Source organism: Cyprinus carpio, chromosome B18 (assembly GCF_018340385.1).
Source record: "Cyprinus carpio isolate SPL01 chromosome B18, ASM1834038v1, whole genome shotgun sequence".
NCBI classification, from domain to species: Eukaryota; Metazoa; Chordata; class Actinopteri; order Cypriniformes; family Cyprinidae; genus Cyprinus; species Cyprinus carpio.
Genome location: NC_056614.1, coordinates 20,818,464 through 20,840,452, shown reverse-complemented (window position 1 = coordinate 20,840,452; position 21,989 = coordinate 20,818,464). Strand labels below are relative to the sequence as shown.

General features: G+C 33.2%; 1 protein-coding gene across 5 annotated transcripts in view; it reads right to left on the bottom strand.

The window, feature by feature from the left end:
* Nucleotides 1-21,989, bottom strand: part of LOC109109215 (homeodomain-interacting protein kinase 2-like) — a 95,911-nt gene that overhangs the window by 19,280 nt on the left and 54,642 nt on the right. For all 5 annotated transcript variants that reach the window (XM_042744314.1, XM_042744313.1, XM_042744315.1 and 2 more), the window contains 3 exons: nucleotides 8,120-8,243; nucleotides 4,105-4,224; nucleotides 2,683-2,769 (listed from right to left, as the gene is read on the bottom strand). In XM_042744314.1, coding sequence (XP_042600248.1) covers nucleotides 2,683-2,769; nucleotides 4,105-4,224; nucleotides 8,120-8,243 — 331 coding nt within the window. The remainder of the gene's footprint in view (nucleotides 1-2,682; nucleotides 2,770-4,104; nucleotides 4,225-8,119; nucleotides 8,244-21,989) is intronic.

Genomic DNA, 21,989 nt, shown 5'->3' with positions numbered 1-21,989 from the left:
AAAAGTTTTTGTTTACATAATATATGAGTATGTACTGTGTGTTTATTATGTATATATAAATACACGCAGATGCATATATATAGTTTATATATTTAACATATTTATATATAATTATAAAATATAATAATTTATAATATATATATAAATGTATATACATGTAAATATTTTTAAAATATATAATGAATGTGTGTATATTTATATATACATTATAAATAAACATATTGTACAACACTCATATATTATGTAAGCAAAAACTTTTATTTGGATGCGATTAATCACGATTAATCATTTGACAGCAGTAAATATAATATAATATAATATAATATTATATTAAAATATAATATAATATAATATAATATAATATAATATAATATAATATAATATAATATAATATAATAATCTGTAAATAATGTATATGAAAAGAAGCAAATATAACAAAATATTTACTAAATATACATTTTAAAAAAGCAAACATAAAATACAAAACCACGGGGGGAAATAAAGTAAAACAAAAAAATTAATAAATAACTAAATTTGCCTGTATTTAAATAACCATGCTTTTATTGTCTGATAGGATATTTTGCCAGAGGTTAAAAGCAGTGCAGCAGAGGTTTTTTTAAAAAAAAAATTTTTTTTGTGAATCCATGTCAGAGATGGCTAACGCATTTTTCATACTGCCATGCTGTTTATCTGTGGCCTAACCTCCCCGAGCTATCAGATAAACCGCCAGTCACCAGTGCAAATCACAGTCCTCTTTTATGCATGCTATTTTAGTCCTGCTCTCTCTCTCTCTCTGTTTTCCATCACACTGCTGTACAATAAAGAAATAATCTTTGACACATGAGGAAAAATAATCATTCAGGATGTAGAATATGAACTGCAAGCGAAGGGAGTGACTGCATAGCTACCGTACACAAATTTTGCATTGAAAAGATTAGTTAAGCACGCTTAGTTAGTTGTCTGTTTATTGTGGTTGATGCGAGCAGAGATCATTCTTTATTTATTTTATGTCTGTTTTTTTTATTTAGGTTGGATACACAAGCACGGTATCTCTGAGTGCAAAAATTTAAAGACAGGTGCATATCATGAGACAGCTCTGCAGATGTTCCACATACAAACTGACAGTGCTGCAACAGTGGAAACTGAGGAAACACACACACACACACACACAGAGAGAGAGAGAAATGTGCATATTATATGTTCTAAAGATTTCTTTAGGGTCTAAACTATTATCTGAGTGAAGGTGGCTCATTTATATACAGACAGACAGACAGTCAGATAGACATAGACAGACAGATAGACAGATAGATAGATAGACAGATGGATATGCTTGTTTGTTTGTACATTTTGTATCATATTTTGTATATTTAATTATTATTAATTAGTTTGATTTCAAATAATTTGTTTTATTATTATTAGTTTATTAGTTTATTTTCACAGTTTCTGATTTTATTAGCATTACTTCACTAATAATAATAACGACAACAATGAAATCAAACAAATTAACAATAACAATAATAATAAATATAATTATTATTATATTATTGTTAATAGTAATAATAATAATAATAATTATTATTATTATTATTATTATTAATTTTGATACTCATTTTATACTCACAACTAATTTTATCAAATAAAAATTTGTTGTGAGTATAAAATGAGTATCAAAATTAATAATAATAATAATTATTATTATTGTTATTATATTTATTTTCACTTTGTTTTGTTTTTTTATCAATTATTTAATTTTTTTATGATTTATTATGAAATAAATAAATAAATACTAATTTTATACTCATAAATATTTATTTGATTGCTAATAATAATAATAATAATAATGATAATAATATAAGCATATTATAATAATTAAATTATTATTATTATTATTTTGTTTATTTTCACATTTTTTTCTGTTTTGTTTCATTATCAGTGGTTTTTTTTCTGTTTTGTACCTTCCAGCTTATCAAGATACTCCCTATCTTATTGAAAATAATACCTTTTTTTTTTTTTTCTTTTATGTTAATGAAGTTTACTGTGTAGTACAATAAGTGTACTAGCCAGTGCAGTAAACTGGACTACAGAGCAAGTCAGTACTTAGATCATAACACCAGAGGACCTGACCTGAAAATGAGGCTCAGATGTAATTCTTGCAAAACAAGGCTGTTTTGAAGGACATGAGCATAGATACATTATAGATTAAGTGTATCCAAGCATAAGCATATTTCCATGAATTCATCTGAATTTGCTGTGAAATAGCTCAGCCGTTTTTATCTGATGAACTGGGATGGAGTCCGTTCTTATGGGAAAAATCCAAATTAAGGTTTGCGTCATTGTTGGCAAAAGCGTGACCCGGCCGTCCAGACATCTGACGACCGGCCGGTGATGAGGCGTGCTGATTTCAATAACTCGCAGAAGCCAAAAGGTCATAAGTCATGTGTCTTATCACTGAATAGCTCCAAGGGGAATAAGGTTCCCAAGCACCATTGTGCTTCTGAGTCATGTCCTAAGTTACATAACTTCAAAGTTTTCTGCGTAACAGAGGTGTGAGTATTACTGGAAACTTGCCACACAGAGTTGGAGACAAAACATTTTTGAGGGTGAGGGAGGTTATTATTAGTCATGAGCCAGATTTTTGCTCCTGTTGAAGCTGAAGCAGGTTTTGTGGTATGAAACTCCTACCTGTGCCATATCATCCAGGCAGTTGAAGATGTACTTGCGAGCTTCTTTAGATTTGATCCCTGTCTCTGCCTCATGGTCTTCAGGTGTCTGCAAATACAAACCGGAATACTATCAGCACTATCCTGATTCATCTTTCAAGATGGCTCCACTTGAAAAAAAATTAATAAAACACTGGAGAGGCGCTTTCAACATCAGGAATAAACTGAGAGAGTTCATCCACAAATGACACTTTGTTTACTCACTTCTCATGTTGATTTAAACCTGTACTGTTTGACTTTCTTTCTTCTGTGGAACACGAAAGAAGATATTTTGCAGAATGTTGGTAACCAAATAGTTTCCAAACAGTTTTTTTTTTTTTTTGATGACAGAATTTTCATTTTTGGATGGACTATCACTTGGAGGAAAATTATGAAACATTTCAAATCAATTGGGAAAAGTAAAGACATTTTAAAATTTGGAATAAAACCCACGGTAAAGAAAACTCACAAATTAAATCTCATTCATGAGACATATGCTGAAGAGTTCTGCTTCTTTTAATTTTCTCCTGAAAAGAATCTCAAATGTGTTTCCTACAGAAGAGATCTCAACACACTCTCAAACTGTGCTCAAATTTGCAAGAATACCAAATTTTTGGTAATCAAAACAAGTCAGAGATTTCAGTATAAACTTATCATTTGGGATATGCTATCCATATTTATTTTTAAGTCAACAGATTGTTTTTCTTTTTTTTATAGAAACATCTGAGGCAAAGTTGACGCTTAAACGGAACATAACTGAAAACTCCATTAAGATTCCTGAACTATGAAAGATATAACCTTATCTCTTGGAAGTACTTGACATTGGGTTGAGTATTTCTACAGTCCAAGACACAAGCATTGAGGGCCAAAAAGTTTAGGGGGTATTGAGTATGTAGGAGGACAGGTTTTTCTAGTTTTATTGGATCTGTATCATATATATGGAGGGTTAGGAATGCAGCTTGGAGTTGCATTGGGGTTCAATAATATCAAAGTTTCCCCATGTGAAGCTTTGCAAAGTTCACCAAAAGTTAATCTAAAGAGAAACTCTATTGACTATGGGCAACCAGCCACCGGCGCAGTAAGGATGGGGGAATGTGGAGAGAAACAGAGCAGAAAGGGATGGAAGAATGAAAGAGGGAAGAATAAGAACAGGACGTTAAGCAGGATTTATCCCACATCGCTCTGGTTGCCAAGTCCTCTCACACAAAACCCATTTAGCTCACTTTAGCCTCTTGGTCTGTTTACAGGGTGTAGAGGATGCGTCAATTTAACTTAGTTAGAGAGTGAGGGAATGAGAGAGAAAGAGAGAGAGAGAGAAAAAAAAACATTGTTGCTGCATATTATATGCGAACCAAATGAGACTAATTAAGGAAGTGAGAAAGAGAAACAGGGTGAGGGAGTTTACCTTCAGTCTCCATAGAGGATAGGTGGAGTCAGGGTCTCTGTTGAAAAACCTGGTTGTTTTCGTCCCTGCACTTAACAGATACTCTGCTGGCAAGCCCTGCGTTTGAGAGATGTACCGGATCTGGAGGAAGACATAAACACAGGCGATAAGGAGATTTACAACTAACGTCACACATTAGGTGCTGGATATTCACTACTTAGATATGTACACTTGGAAAAGGGGAATTTCTTGCTTGTTTTATATATAAAGGTTTAATATGCATAGACATACAGTCACAATAGAAAGTCAATTTAATGAAAGTAAGCTGTAAAAACAAGTCATAAAGAAACAGGCATAGTATTAAAAATGACAGTCAAAATTTTATTTTTTTTTACAATATATTTTTTTCTGTTAAATATCCTGTTTGACTTCTGATAGTGAAAGTAAAATGGGCTGCAAATTGCATTTCTTGTATAAAATAAAAATAAAAATAAAATAAAATAAAATAAAATAAAATAAAATAAAATAAAATAAAATAAAATAAAATAAAATAAAATAAAATTTGGATATCTCTGACATGCAAATTTGTATAGTGAAGACGTTTGACTAGCAGAGGATCTAAACATCATAGACTGACCTCTTGGTCCAACACAAAGCATGCAAATTTAAAGCAGCATTTAATATTGCAGGAAATTAAAGCAGATTTTGTAAATGCATTCTATTTTGAATATATTATTAGTTAGCAATTTATTAAAAACAGAAACGCTAGAGCCTGACATCAACGTCTTCAAAAAGTCAATGCATATAATCTATAGTCTAAGTCTATAGTCTATAGTATGTATATAGAATATAGAATAATATAATTTTGGGTGCTGGGTAGTAAGTGATTACATGTTATTCAAAAATGTAGTACTTGTAATTAGATTATATTACTTTTTAAAATGCTCATAATCAGATTACAGTTTCTATTACATATTTGTTAATAATAAAATTATTAGTAGTATTTTTCTAAAAGTCTAAAAGTACAGAAGCAAAAACAGCCTTTAATTCTAATGATCAGGGTGGAAATGAAATGTCATGAAAAATGAAATGGTTCTGTTTTTGGTGCAAGAAACCTTGACTAATATTGTAAGCGGACTTCTGGGAAAAGCAACAGTGAGCTGCATTAAAACAGACTGATGACATTTTGTCTGCTCGAAAACATATCAGTCACTTGGCTGCCACGTTGATGACACAACTTCAACATTCCAGCATTAGAAGCTGAGTAAACAGCATCTGTGATGAATGCTGTCACCATGAGACTGATTTCCCCTGCCAAACCCTCCCAGGTCTGTCCGGGTGCCGCAATTACACAGAATGCCATTCACACACCTGAAAGATGTAAATACAAGAGCTTGGCACCCAAAGGAATCCACAATAATAATAATCTCTTCCATGGCCCCTGCCAAACAGCCAATCTCGTATCCTGAGATGAGCTCATAGCTGCTCAAGAGACCTCGATCACCGAATTTGGCTCATTTACTGTCTTTTGAAACAGAATAGCATTTTTTTTTTTCATTCACTTTTTGAGGATTCTTGCTGGTGATTTCAAAGTGCTGTAATTAGAAATGTGCAGCAAAGACTGGAAATAACTTCTCAAGTTTTGCATCCAAGTGAAAATCAAAAGTAAACAGGGAAGCCGAGGTGAAATGCACAAGTCCTTAACATTCGACTGCTTCCCAATCACAAGACCTCATAAATGCACCAAATGAGGGGCTGAAAAAAACCCTATTACGCTGTAGTACACAGAAATTGTGGGAGACAAATCTCTAAATCCTTTACTGTGTTTAAGAACTTGTTAAAGACGGGTTTGGTTTGCTTAGAGCTAGAACATTGGCCCTGGGCTGTTCCATGAGGCCAGAATCTTTTTTTAAGAGAAGGCCTCACTGTAGAGCTCTGGACCTGGACTAATTGGGCAGTTTGTGGCATGTGTCCAGAACTACGAAGGGGCCAGAGAGAGATGAAAGTCAGAGAGACGACAAACACACACACACAGCACTTCAGGAGAGCTGAGAGAGCAGGGGCCCAGCCAACAGTCGGATTTGTTTTCTCTCTCTTAAGCACAAACAGTAATTGAGGGATGTTTTTGCAGTCATTTTCGGAGAAAGGAGATGGCTCTCGGCAGGGCCACACATAAACACAATCTCACACTCCTCTGATTCATCTCGCTGAATGAATATCTTACAGGAAATATCATTTCATAAATCATTTTCCAATTGAAACTTATTTAACATTATTTATTTATCTACTTGTATCATTACTGACCACTGAATTACAAAACAGAAACACCCAAGGATGGATTATGGCATGGGTCAATGGGCCCCTGAAAGCTAGGGGTCTTGAAAATAATGCATTGAAATGCAAGAATTTATATTAAACAGTGCTTCAATGTGTGCCGGTGATTGCTGTGTAAGTCAACAGTGATGTCACTGTTGCAATGTGTTAAATATAAAACGTGCGTACTATAAATGTGATTTTAAGACTATTTATCACAACTGTTGCTTAATTTCTTATATTTGTGATACAAGATGTAATTTCCTGTGATCAGCTAGAGACAAAAAAAGCAGGAAAATCTGACCATGCCCCCGGTACTTATTATTAAAAATATATATTTTATTGCATTAAAAGATATATCTTAAATTGTAATAATACATATTATTGTCCTGTACAAATAAAAAGCAGCATTTAATAATCATGATAATAAATAATAATATGTAATACAATAAAAATATGAATATAATTATTATTAGGCTATTAAAGTATCTGCCAAAAGTTTGTAAAAATTACAATTATTAATGATTTTGAAATAAATCTCTTCTGCTCATCAAGGCTGTAATTATTTGATAAAAAAAAAAAACTAACAAAAAAAGCAATATTGTGAAATATTCTTAAAAATGTAAAAAAAAAAAAAAATGTTTTCAATAATATAATTATAAAATGTCATTTATTTCCATGGCGCTAAGCAGACATTTCTTCATCATTACATTATTGATCTTGCAAAAATCACTACAATTTGATTTGATGCTCAAGAAACATTTCTGATTATTATCAATGTTGAAAACAGTTGTGCTGCTTCATATTTTGTGTGGAAATATTTAACTTTGATAATCTTTGAAATCAGCAGCATGATTTAATGGACAGTGAAGCAGATTTTGTAAATACATTTTATTTTGAATTCATTATTAAGTTGGCAATTTATTAATAACAAATAAAACAAAGTCTATAGTCTATAAGGATGCAATTTTCAGAGCTGGGTAATAACGGATACTTGTAATTAGATTATTATGTTTTAAAATGCTCATAATCAGATCGACAGTTTGTTTTGATGCTCAATAAACATTTCTAAATATTATCAATGTTGTGCTGCTTCATATTTTGTGTTGAAATGGCGATACATTTTATTTTTCAGGATATTTACTTTTGATAAATAGAAAGTTCAATGAACAGCATTTATTTGCTTTTATCAGATATATTTATTCAATTCATTAAAGCGAATTTATTAAATAGAAATCTTTTGAAAAATTCACTCTTCACTCACTTTTTATCACTTTAATGTATGATGACTAAAAAAATGGTGAATTTCTCTCTTTTTTAACATCTATTGTCACTTTTAATCAATTTAACACACCTTTGCTAAATAAATTCATTACTTTCTTTCAAAAAAAAATCGCAAACTTATTGTCCATAATGTTTGCATGTATATACAGAAATAAGACATCTTGTTTTTCTGCTATTTTTATACAGTGCAGGGCATCAAGGGATGGTCTCCATAGAGGCTGGCGCCCCGAGTGGCCCGGTCCATCCCTGGTACAGTAACAGGCCCATGGGAACAGCCAAGATACAGTACAACAAATACTCTCAAATGTACAGTACTAACGGTGGAATCCTCAGACAAGCTGAAAGCCAGCGCATACTGTATATGAAACCTTGGATGACTTCATCTCCCAGCTCTATACTGTTTCCATTATAATCCATTAAAGAATTAGACAAGTCTTACCTGGTCATACTCCGATGCTCCGGGGTAGAGCGGCCAGCCCAGGAACAGCTCAGCGATGACACAACCCAGGGACCACATGTCTATGGCCTCACAGAATGGCAGACCCAGGATGATCTCTGGAGCTCTGCAGACACAGAAGTGATGGAAAATACAGTCACCGCAGAACAAATACAGTTTTAAATGATTTACTTAGCAATAATGACCAGCCGTCTATACATTATCCCACTACATTACATACACTACATCATCCCAATTTAAAAAAAAAGGTTGGTTAAGTGTATATTTATGGAGCATTTGCACTGTCCTTCACCGCAGAGGGCCAGAGGGAAACAGAGATGTTTTTGGCCCAAAACCAGTTAATGTGCAACCTGTTCCATTCAGCCCAAAGCTGGCATTCGTTACATCGCAGCCATAAGACCTCACTGTACCGATTAAAGTTGACTGAGTAATAAAGACAAACACTGAATGCATTTTGTTGCTACGGACACAGCGGGTGAGGAGGGAGGAGAGAGACGGCGCGTGACACGGCATTACTCTAGGTCACCGCTTGTGAATCATCATTCTGAGGATAGACGGAGGGCCACTCTTTTGGATAGAGGGATTGAAGATAAATCCCATATGGAGAGAAAAGAAAGCAGCAAATGTGTGGAAAGATAAAGAGACTGATGTTGGGTATGGAAAGATGTTCAGCAAGCCTTAAAGGTGGCAGAAATGCAGCTCTCTCTCTCTCACACACACACACACACACGGATAATAGACTGATGCCTCAGTTTTAGGGGTGAGAGTAGAACGCAGTCATATTATTTGTAAAGACAACATTGGACACTGGAAGAACAGTCTGTATTTTAAAACCAATTACAGCTAATTAGAAAATTAAAACAAACAAACCCAATAAAAATGACAAAAGCACTAAACAAAACAGCTAAAAACTGAAATAAAACTGAAATAACTGAAAAAGACTGACTAAACCGATATAAATAAAAAGAAAACTGAAAACATAACTTTGAAAATGTTTAGTAAAAATAAAAGTTTATTTTATATCAATAATAAAAATATTAATAAAGCGTATGAATGTTTTTATAAATAAAATTTAAATAAATAACACTTCTGCCAAAAGTAGAACCAAAGTCATGACTTATCAGGGGAAAAACACAACCATAATCTCTTTATTCTCTCAATAGTTTCTTCTAGAGAGCAATGTGAATAAATGGTAATACTCATATTTTAGGAATGTCTCAACATTAACATTTTGTCTGATACAGATATACCGATAATAACTTTGATGTTATGACCAATAACTAATAAAAGGTTAATATTAAAGTTCAATATTATTATCTAAATAAATGTAAAAAATAGAACACTTAAAATTGAAATCACATACAAGTGAAATTAAGCATAACATAATGTACAGCACGAAAAATGTATATTTATTTTTAGATTTAAAGAGATTACATTCAATAGTGTTTTAAGATAATCAGTTTGTAGAGATCAACTTGATTTATATGTCTACAAAGGATATCTAAAAGCAAAAATAGAGGACATGATAGATCAAATTAATCAAATCAAAATTAATATCTAATATAAATAAAAACATTAGTCATGAAATGAAAATGTTTTCCATCCCTATAAATTCTGCAATTAAAAGTCAAAGACTTCAAAATTAACTCTTGAATTATTCTCAAAGTATGAATTCCACATCAACTTTAGTCATCTATTTTCATATTTCGCCAACAATTTGACAAATTGACTCATTTGTTTCTATTTCTATTAGTGCTGTCAAACGATTATAAAGTTTAAAGTTTTTGTTTGCATAATATGTGTGTGTACTGTATGTATATATATATATATATATATATAAATTAACACATAAGGTATTTCAAAAATATTTACATGTATTTAAATATATATATATTTATATTTATATTCATATAATTTATATATAAATATATTTAATATATAAACAACATATTTTCTTAAATATATACATGCATGTGTGTCTATACACAGTACACATACAGTAGATATATTATGTAAACAAAAACTTTTATTTTGGATGCGATGAATCTTTTGACAGCACTAATTTCTGTTTTTCCTAAGTGAAGAAGAAACATCTGGAACAAAACAGAAACAAAATACTTCTGACAGGCACTCAAGGGCAGGAAAAGACTCAGTTTGGCAGTTAATTCTCCCATTGGCTCTCATGCAAGGTGTATAGCGCATGACATCACCCTTCTGAAGTGATGTCATTGCATAAAGCCTTGTGCCTGCTGGTCTGTCTGCCTGATATCATTCAAATAAGCCACAGCGCTACCAGCTCAAGTATCTCTGTGACACTGAGGACACATTACGGCCGCCACGTATGCAAATGCATATCCCACTTCAATCTTTTCTCTGCCTTCTTCCAATGCCATATGCAAAACAGACCAGCAGCTGCTGATGCAGGACTTTCAGAGGGTGTGATAAACACAAACACACACCACACTAAATATCATCCTTGTTCGCTCGTGTATAAAACGTCTGCTCGTAATGCAAAAATCGGTGGTGAGAAATTCACAGAAATATGAGCTCCTGTACATGCAGATGTGATACGGAGAGTTCGTTTGTGGTTCATTTTGTATACCTAAACCTGTCAGGCTGTGACCCTGCAGGTGTGTTTGTGTTTGCATGCGTGTCATTGCGCAGCTAACATGTATGCAAGGGTGACATTATGCACACAAGTGCAAACATCCGTTCCTGTTGTTGATATTTGCATGGCAAGCCCGATGCACTCATGCTGTGGGAGTCATTTCTCGTACACAATGCCACTCAGCATAGTGCAAACAAGCACAGGAGCAAGAAGTGCTGCTTGCAGAAGGTCTTCGCACCCATCGGAAACACTGCAGTGTGTAAATAATCACCAGGTTGCTCTGGGGTAAATGGTTTTGTGGCTATGAGGTCAGGCAAAGGTTATCACACACAATGAAAGAATGCTTCTTCTGAAGTCCTCAGTCATGCACACATGCATGCACATGCTCGCTCAGTTACTGTTTGAGGCTCTGACATCATTCTGTGTGTGCATGTCAAAAAGCATCGATCACAGCTGACCTTCAATATGGACCACCACTCATAACCACAGACAGAGACGATGCCCTGCTTTTCATTTCAGTCCACAACTATACATCTCATAGTGCCACTATGCTTTGTTTTTCTACAATTAGGTCATTATTGTACAGTATATTGTATTTTATTAATATACAAAAATAAATAAAATAAAAAACTACTACACACAGACACACACACACACACACACATATATATGTATATATGCAGACACAAGCTGTTAAAGATTAAGTGTTTTACAATAAAATACAATTTCACTTCAAAATTTCACATTTACATTTCACATTGTTTCAATGTACAATTCATTCAAACATAACATAATAATTGGCCATTATAAATCTATTGGACATTATATAAATCTACATTGAATTGGCTGTTGTGTAACAAAAAAAACAACATTTTAAATTTAAATGTAGGAAATCAAGCATCAAAACATTAAAATGTACTGTACAACCTGAGTTTTTTTTTTTTTTTTTTTTTAATTACGATAGTATTACCATGATTTTTGGATTAACAAATGAATATGGTAATCATATAGAACCATGGCATATACAGTATTAAAGTACCATGGTACACCACAGCATTATCACATCTTATTATATGGCTGTTTACAAAATAAAAAAATAAAATAAAATACAAAAAATAAATTAGGAATGTAGTTAAAATCAAATATTTAAAAACAAGATAATAATATATATAAAATATAATGTAAGAAAAAAGAGATCACAGAATGATACACAAGTCATGAAACTATAAAAGTTAGACTATGTAGACAATCATGGGACAGTGGTTATTTAATAGACATTATACAAAAACATATAACCACAAATGCTGCAATAGGCTGGCAGAATCAAGCAGATCATTCATACTGAAGCTGAGCATTATAAATGATATTGGTATCAGAAAATAATCAATACTGATATAGCCATAAAAGCAATAAAACAGGGCAATGAACAAAAATGATTCTCAGCAATGATAATAATTTTGAAGGACTACAGGAGAAATGTTGTGGGATTTTCAAAGTTGTTAGAGAAGACACCAGTAATTTATAGTTTTCAGATGGTCAGAGTCATTCCTTTCCCCCTCCTTCACATGACAAAAACCTTGATCCTCTGAGCGCCCACTCACTGGACACACTCCTTCGCAATCAGTTTTAATATTCATGTCATCGCAGTGCACTAATGCAGCAAAAGCCAAAAGTTCCCGGCGTGCCATTTTAATAAACATTGTGTGAGGTGGGCTCACCGAGGGGGACATATAGACATCTACCGCACACCTGCGACTGGCGGCGAGGCAAAGAGAGATGAAGCAAAAAGGACGAAGAAGGAAAATAAGAGTTGCCATGACAGAAAGATAGACACAGACAGAGAGAGAGAGAGAGAAAGAAGGGAGGAAAATGACAGAGACAAAACAAACAGTCCAGGAGTGTGAGAACAAGAGAATGAGGGAGGCAGGGGGAGCGGTTTAGATTTCATCTCCATGGAGTCAGAGTGTGGGGTCATCTCTCCACAACTTACTAAAACAACCTTGGAAATAGTCCTCCCTTTTATTGTGCTCGTTTTGTGGGAGTGCTCTTTCATTTCAAGGCCCTGTGAACCTCACCCTCTCCCGCTCGCTCCAAAATGAAGAGGAAATCGCTGACGATGCTGTCACTCTCTCAACTCCCTTTTCTTCCATCATTAGCATTCCCAAGACAGAACGTGCATGAAGGGAGAGTGAAGGAAAAAAACGAACTGATGACCCTCTCTCTGTAAATTTCACTGTTACAGACACATTTGTGAGTTTTGCATGATGCAGGTAAATACGGAGTTGTTTTAATTTGAAACTTTTATGCTATATAGTAGACAACTAAGATTTATTGTTTTATGCATGTTGTGAACTTAAGTCTGAATTGGATGTAAAGTGATAAAATGTATCACAATGCCATATCACATCTTTCTGACGAGTTGTTGTCACAATCTGCGCAAGCAGTGTAGTCTGATTCTCTAATAAAGGACTCGGTTATTGTGAATCTTCAGTGAATAAACTCTGTGAATCAGTCAAAGCGGTTACCGAATCAACATGTGACTCACTGAGCAATGTATAGTCCGATTCACAAACAAATGACAATGTTTTTGTGAATCGACTCACAGACTCGCAAGTTTGAATCAGTCTGACAAATACTTTAGTGAATAAACTCAGTGAATCAGACAAAATTAATTAGCTCAGGAATTAAGTATTATCTGGATTAACAATGTATTTATATCAAGTCATTATATATAGTTGCTAAATATTTACGCTGAATAAAAAAAACAAACAAAAAAAACCAATGCTGAGCAATAATTATTTATTAATATTATTAATTATTTAATAATTATATATTATTCATTAATAAAGGTGTTTCCTTGCAATGTAGCCTAAATGACTATTAAAAAATAAATCACTATTTAGTGATTTTATCTTTTTTTCATATTTATATTGTATATGCATACTTATGTCATAATACTTGAATGCTTCTCCACATTACAGATTACACAAACATAATACTACTAAATACAAAATATACAAATATATAAAAACACAATAACCAAAATAATGTTTACCATTAAAATTGCCATAATGACCTTCATTTTTCACAACATTCTTTATCACTTTTCTATAGAAAGTATTTTGTGAAGTATATCATAATAGAAGATTGCCAATACTGCCCACCTCTCCCTGTACACTGAATGAAACTACACTGCATTTATACACGCCACTTAACCACAACCATCAGTCTCTATTTGTATGATTGACAACTTCCTTGCGTGCCAGTCAGGTACAGGAAAAGATGTTGTGTTGCAGAGAGCCGTACTGTGACCCATAGATCACCCTGGCGCCCGAGAGTCCCAGTGAACAAACAAAGGGAGAGCAGGAGGCTCTAGTATGTAATCCTCACCCACTCCTACAGCATTTCCACCTTACACTGTTAATTACAGACATGCCACCACCCCAGACAGAGAGAGACAGCCTGGTCACTGCTATGATTGTCTTAAATGAAGTTTAAGACAATCATATGATTGCTATGAAGTCTAAAAATGTAAGACTGATAATTTGTACAGATGAATGGGTATGTGTTGATGACAATCAAATGACAGGAGATACATATTTCATTTCATTTCATCAAATTACATGAGAAACATTTTATTTTATTTTATTTTATTTCATATTTTTATGTATTATATTTAGATTTATAAACATTTATTTTATTATATAAATTCTTTTATCATTTGAATTATATTAAATATAATAAAAATACAATAATATAATAAAAATGTTTATACACAAACACACACACACACACACATATATATAAATTCTTTATTATATTATATAAATATCTATATAATATAATACAGAATTAATAAAATAAAAATACATGTTTATTTGAAAAATAAAAAATAGTAGCCGCACATTTTTAAACTGCATTTTGACATTTAAGCATTTAATTTGTTATATTTATTCTGTTATAATTTTAATTATATTAAATATAATACAAATACAATAATATAGTAAAATGTTTACTCACACACACACACACACACACACACACACACACACACACATATTTATATATATAAATTCTTTATTACATTATATAAATATCTATATAACACAGAATTAATAAAATAAAAAATAAATGTTTATTTTAAAAATTAAAAAAATTGTAGCAGCAATTTAAATTCCATTTTGACAACTTGATGATTATGTGCACATTTGTTTAATATAATAATAAAATAAAACATTAAATAAATCAAAACATAACCATGCTCCTATTATTTTATTATTGTATGTAATTTAATTTTTGAATAAACATTTATTTGTTTAATATAAATTCTTTATTATATTATTTATCATAATAAATATGTTTTATTTTATTAATGTATTATTTATTAGATTAAATAAAACATATAACCATCAAGTAGCCAATGTAGCCAAATATAGTCTGAAAATGGAAAAACTTACACATTTTTATTTTATTATTTAATTTAATTTTATTATATTATTTATTATATTATTTTTTCTTATATAAAATACTACATGTCATAGTTCTTGCTTCTTTTATTGATTCTTCAGAAATACTGTGTGTAAAACAATCATGCCAAAAAGCATTTTGAAATTGAAAACTGAAATCGAGAGAGGGGGAATGAAAGAGTTGTGTCCCACCTGAGTGACCCCAGCCCCCCTCTCCCATCTGTACGAGCCTGAGGGGGCTGCATCAGCCTTGAGCCCTCAACTCTCTCTCTCTCCTCATCTTCTCTCTTCCACCCACTGTCTCATTCCCTTTCCCCCTCCCTCGCTCCAGCACTCTTTTAAGAAGCCTGTGTAAGTATGTGGGTCACGTCAAGAGCTTTCTGCTCGAGGAAAAGGTCCACAGAATGAGTGTCCTAACGGACGCTCTCACATTTGCAGTCCGGCCCCAAGTGAAATGCGCTACAAGTGGAACTCTCTTCCCACAACTTTCTCAGATACACACCCTAGATTCAAACAGCCTCAGACATTTTATCAGCAGAATAAATAATTCTGTGTTTGTTTGTGTCTGTGTGAAGAGTCTGGAATAATGTGCATCAAACAATAGTGACATTTCTAGAATATTAGTGACGCAAATATGACATGCAATTTAAAAAAATATATATATATTTTACTGTGTCAAGTTGAACAGTGCTATAGTTCAAATTAAGTCAACCAATATATTGGCTTTTTAATAATAAAAAATGCTCTACTAAACACTAAATAAACATTTATTTGCCTAATTAAATAGTTTTTTATTTTAATTTTCTGCTTGAAAATTAAAAATAAATATTTTTTTATATAAAATGTTTTTATAAAATGTATTTATTAAAATACTTAAAATATATAAGTTATACTTGAAAATAATAAAAAATAAAATATTTTAAAAATAAAATTTGTCAGTAAGATTTTTTTTTTAAACTTGTATTCAGCAAGCACACATTAAACTGATCAAAAGAAATTGCCATTCATAGCGCTGCCTTTCTTTCGAGCTTTTTCAAAAATAAATATATATATAATATGAATGTAAAAAAACATTCAGAAACATTAAGCTTATCAACCCCAAACTTACAGTTTTCTATGATTTATCAGGCCTCTCCTAGACATCAGAATCAGCTTTTCCCCCAAAAAAAACAAAAAAAAACAAAAAAACCCAAAATTGTTCTTTATCCATTCAATAGGCTAAAAAAAATATGGCATGGCCACTTATGATACTCGGCCAAACAGTATGATCATCAGCCAAAAGTGGCCAAATATAGGCCATTTAATGGGCCTGGTTGATTTATGTCTGTCTATCACTAGCACAAACCCCTTCTGCTTTAAAGCAGAGTCCTATCACGAGCAGCAGAACACATGGAGTCTTCTGAAAGGTGTTTCTGCCTGTGGCTGCAGTTCTGAGCCCACACACGCCACGCTCTCCCCCACAGCCTCCGTCTCAGCCCACTGCCTCTGGGAAACACGAGGCTGTTATTTCTTCTCCTGCTTCTGAGACAAAGAGAAGGAGAGACGCTCACCTACACTGACCAGATAAATCAGTCATGCGCCACCCCCCTCCATCACACCTCCATCTGTCTCTTATCTGTCTTCCACCTCCTCTACAGTCCAGCAGTCACACCTCCACACGTCTAATCTGATTGTGAAGGACAGATATTATGTGTCCAAGTTTTGTTTCTTGAGAACAGGTGGCTGCTGATGTCCTGTGACTGTGTCAGAATCCAAAATTAACATATTATCAATCCTACTGTATGCAAAAATTAGGACTGGTGCATCTCAAATCATAGTATGATGAAAATAGTTTGAATTTGTATTTTGTGCATTACTGGGCTAATTTTAGCCACAATCATTTGAGACTATTTAAAAAAATTAAAAAAATAAAACGCCAATAAAAAAACCATACACGTACATACAAACACAAAACACTTAAAGAAACATTTCAGAAAATGCAAGGCCAAAAGCCACAGTTGTTTTTAAATGTAAATTATTTTAGATATACGTATATTTATGAAATAAAATATTTATATATGTTTTTTTTTTAAATCTGAACTACTTCACAATATTACAGTTTTACTCTATATTTTATCAAATGTATTCAGACCTGAGAGACTTTTTTTTTTTTTAGAAACAATTTAAAAATCTGACTGATCCCAAACTTTTTAACATGTAAACCCAAATGTTATCTAATAAAGTTCTGACACAACTTAAATGAAGCATTTGTCCCAACTATGCACTCAAAAATATGTACTTTACTATCACTAGTGAAGTACATACTTTTAGAGCATTGTATGAGTATGCAATTTGGAAAGTCCTTTTTTGTGTTGGGACTCGAGAAAGGTGTCATACAGTACAGCAAAAGCTCTGGCCAAACCAGAGTCAATTCTCCCTTATCCTCTGTGTCAGACAGAAAACTCTGCTCTCCACAAAGACAGAGACCGGGAGAGTCAGGCAGACAGGCAGCAGCGGGAATGAAAGAGAGAGAGACAGGCTGTGTGTGTTTGTGTTCATTGTGCTCCTCAGGACTGAGCGCTTCATCTGCCTGCAGATACGTTACACCACAAACGGCCAAACGCAATTAGCCATGCTGCATTCTTCTGCCTTCACACAAACATATCTCTCTCCCCCTCACACACATGGGGGTGATAAGAGGGATTGTAATTAATAATAAAAATGGAATGGAAGATCTTGCTGCCATAAATGCATAAAAAGGACCAGAATGCAAGGGTTCAAAGCGCCCACGCTACAAACACACTGGGACATATCTGATTCATTTTAGCGATTCAAATGCATTTATTTTGTTTCCGAGTAAAATACATAAATACATAAAAAAGGACATTGTTTACTTTCTTTATACACAGTCTGTGTTAGTGCGAGTTATTTCATAGTAAAAATATTTGTCACAGCTGAACATTTCATTTCAATGAATAAATAAATTCATAAATAAGAAATAAATAAAATGTATGAATAATTTAATTTATTTATTACATATACAGCAATTTAAAATACCCTTTTAAAAATCTAAATTATTACTGAGATGCAAAGTTGAATTTTCGGCATCCTTCAGAAATCATTCATGCTGATTTTGGGTTTCCGTTATTGTCAATATTTATAGAAAGTTCAAAAGAACAGCAATTTTTTGATACAGAACTCTTCTGCATCATTATAAATGTCTTCACTACTCTTGATCAATTTATTGTGTCCTTCTTGAAAATGCATTTATTTATTCATTCATTTGAATGGTAGTGCATCACAGTTTCCTCAAAAATATTAAGTAGCAAAACCCAATATTGATAACATTTATAAAAAAAAGACAGCTCCGCCATCATAAAAATATTCAATTTTAAAAAATCTTCAAATAGAAAACGATTCTTTTTAAAGGTGCTGTATGTAAGTTTTTGACTCTACTAAAGCATAAAAATACCATAATTTGTTTGTGAATTTTTAAGAAACATGCTAAATTAACATACTTGTTTATCTGAAAAACAATGCTACAGTCAGTTATTCTCTTTTGTGTGTTCTGGGCTAGAACCTTGAACTTTGTTTTGGTTTGTGAAACCCGCCCACTGCCAGTTTACCCAATTGTATTTTGGCACCCCAGGTTGCCAGTTGCTGGAAAACACGGCATAATTCATTTTATTCATCGTCAAATGCGCTCGTTCATGTTGGTGTCGTCAATCTGGCAACCTGCGTGTGTGTCAAGTCTGAGGAGGAGGGGCCAGGTGAAAAAACCCCTCTCCAATATTTTGAATTTGGACTACAATACCTAGTTCAACCACTCGGTGTCAATCCTACATACAGCACCTTTAAATTGTAATAATTTCACAATATGATACTGTTTTGTTACTGCTGTTTTTCTGATCAAATAAATGCATCCTCTGTGAGAAAATATAAAAAGGCATAAAAAAAAACTTTTGAACCTGTATGGGTGCCTTTTATATGTTTATGGTTCCTTAATATATAAACAGTCACAAAATCATTAAAAAGAAGCAGTTTAAAAGAATGCTTTGCTCATCAATCAAACATGTCTCACATGTATGTATAATACTATCAGTGTGAATAGCCTCTCTGACCTTGAGTCTTTCTCCAGGCTGAGAAGAACAGAGGGGGATCTCTTCATTAACGTTCTCTCTGACAGGTGATTAACTTCACCCCATACAACCCACCGTGACCCGCAGTCGAGTATCATCACCTCTCTATAACAAGACCACATTGTTTCATTCCTCAATACGCAGAACTAAACGACTCCTTTTCATTTCATTATCTAACCTCAATTAAAGAATGGGGTGGAATCAGCCTTTGTCCTCCTCCGGCTGGGGTGCAATTATTCAATGGAACACTAGATGTTAAAATACTTGTGTTGTGGGCGTTGCTATGTACTTACGCTGTTTAAATCGTTTTTTAAGTGTGTATTTATAGTTGCTCTGGGTGGTTTCCAGGGTGTTACTATGGATAAATGAATAAATGTAAATGTGTTATGGTGTTCTTCACAGAAATGTAATAGTTGGAGTGACAAGTTTTTCAAATGCTTCATAAATATGAAAAATAATAACATTGATGCATGTCTTGCCTCAAATCTATAACAAATGATGGTGAGAACCTCATTTAATGCTTTTCACTGATGGCAAGATAAAATGATATTTTCAAGCTGAATGTAGACATGAAGAAGACTGTTTGGACTGTGTTTTAATGAACAGCCATAGATAGCATGCACAGTTCCAGGGTCAGAAACACTGAGCTTCAGATGCATTATCTTGATTATGCACAGCTGCCAAAGAGAGAGAGAGAGAGAGAGAGACTTAATGTGTATGCACACAATGCATTTGCACATCTGTCTCTTTGGGGATAAAGCCGAGACGCATCATGCCACCTCAGATATACGTGCACACAGACACTAAAAATCATATACACAATGTGAAGTGTTTACAGCAGAGAAGATGTCTGGCTGACACATGACTGCTCAGTCTAACACATGACACATTTTGGTTTGGGAGAATATTGAGAATTTTCTGACCACTAAGCTTCATCCGCTTACTATAAATATAAAATCATATAAAATAAAAATAATATTGAAAAATATGATTATATTAGATTTTCTATTCTTGGCAAAATAAAAATAAAAATATATATATCAATATAAAATAATATACAATATTATACAAAATAATAAAAATATTAGATATTCTGCTTTCAATAAAATTGAAAACCTAACTTTCACTGTAAAACAAAACAAAATTAATGATTAAATAAAAATAAAATATAAAATAAAAAATTTAAAAATTGCTGTACTGTTAACTGAACTGTTAACATTTGTCATGCTTTAAACAGTTTGGTTACTATTAACATTACAATGACTAGCCTCAGTCTATAAATACTTAAATTAACTTAAACATACTGTACTATTAAAACATTCTGCACTTACAGAAGCAAAGAGCAAATGCTATGAGAAAACTTGCAGAAACAGTTGCTAAAATAGGTCAGCAACATTTTAAAGCTTAGCAAAGGCTTCTTTTCAATTCATGAGTGTTAATTTGAATTATAATTAGCCACGCCCACAGGTATGAAACTCATCATTGACTGTGATTTGAGATAAGGACAGTCTGATGCACACAGTTCAGACACACCCTCTCCTGTGTCTGTGTGTGTGTGTGTGTGTGTGTGTGTGTGTGTGTGTGTGTGTGTGTGTGTGTGTGTGTGTGTGTGTGTGTGTGTCAGGCAGTCATGTAACGTGACTGGCTTTTTCTCTCACACTCCAGGCCACTAAACACCTGGACAGATTCGTTTATCAGGTAAACATTGAAGAAAAACGACAGAATAAAGCAGCCAATATCACTCTAATGGCACTGATAACGGCATCAAACCGTCCTTGAGCAAGTAATGACAAACCAGACACGCCGACCCGCTCTGGGACCGGCGACTATAAAGAAAAGGCATTAAAACGTTGACAAATCACCCCTCATTCTAAACAAGGGCCCTGTGTATGCAATCTCATAGCTATGACGTGATACAGGCAGGCATGTGACAGCTCTAATTTAGAGATTTGTGGAGAGAACAAACCAGGTGTCACTTCTGTATGGATACACCTCCACGGCCTAGGGGAACTATCAGTCTCGCGGACTGAACGCGCAACAACAAAGACTCGCAGAGTGCGGCCTCTCCGGGGCGACAGTGCGAGGTAGTCAGATGGCGTGTGTTGAAAACGACTGCTGCACCAGCTGTGTCCACAGTGGAGTGTAACCTCTCGTTTTCAAATGCACTGGACAAAGAGAGCTCAGTTTACTAAAATAAACTTACAAACACAAAGGCGTCGGATCAGCTAACATACAATTGAATCAACTAACATTTTGGAAGCGAACGTTCTCAAATGGAGGTTTACTTCACTAGGGATCTGCCACTTCTTTGAACAAATGGGTATTAATTAACATTAATATTATATATGTGGATCAATAAAAAGCATCAAAAAGTATTAAATTACATTTCCTGCATTACATTTTTTTTTTTTTTTTTTTGTTTGTTTTAACATTTCTATCGCTAGGTCTAGGATGGCACAATTAATAAAAAATCAAAATGATTTACTACAATTGTAATATTGCTTTAAAACTATAAAACAAAACAATTACTATAAAACAAAACAAAATAAAATAAAAAATATTATATATTTTGTTTTTGTTAAAATTAAATAAAATGTAACTTTTACTGCAAAACAAATAAAAATCATTAAAATGAAAGTAATATAAACAAAATATAAATA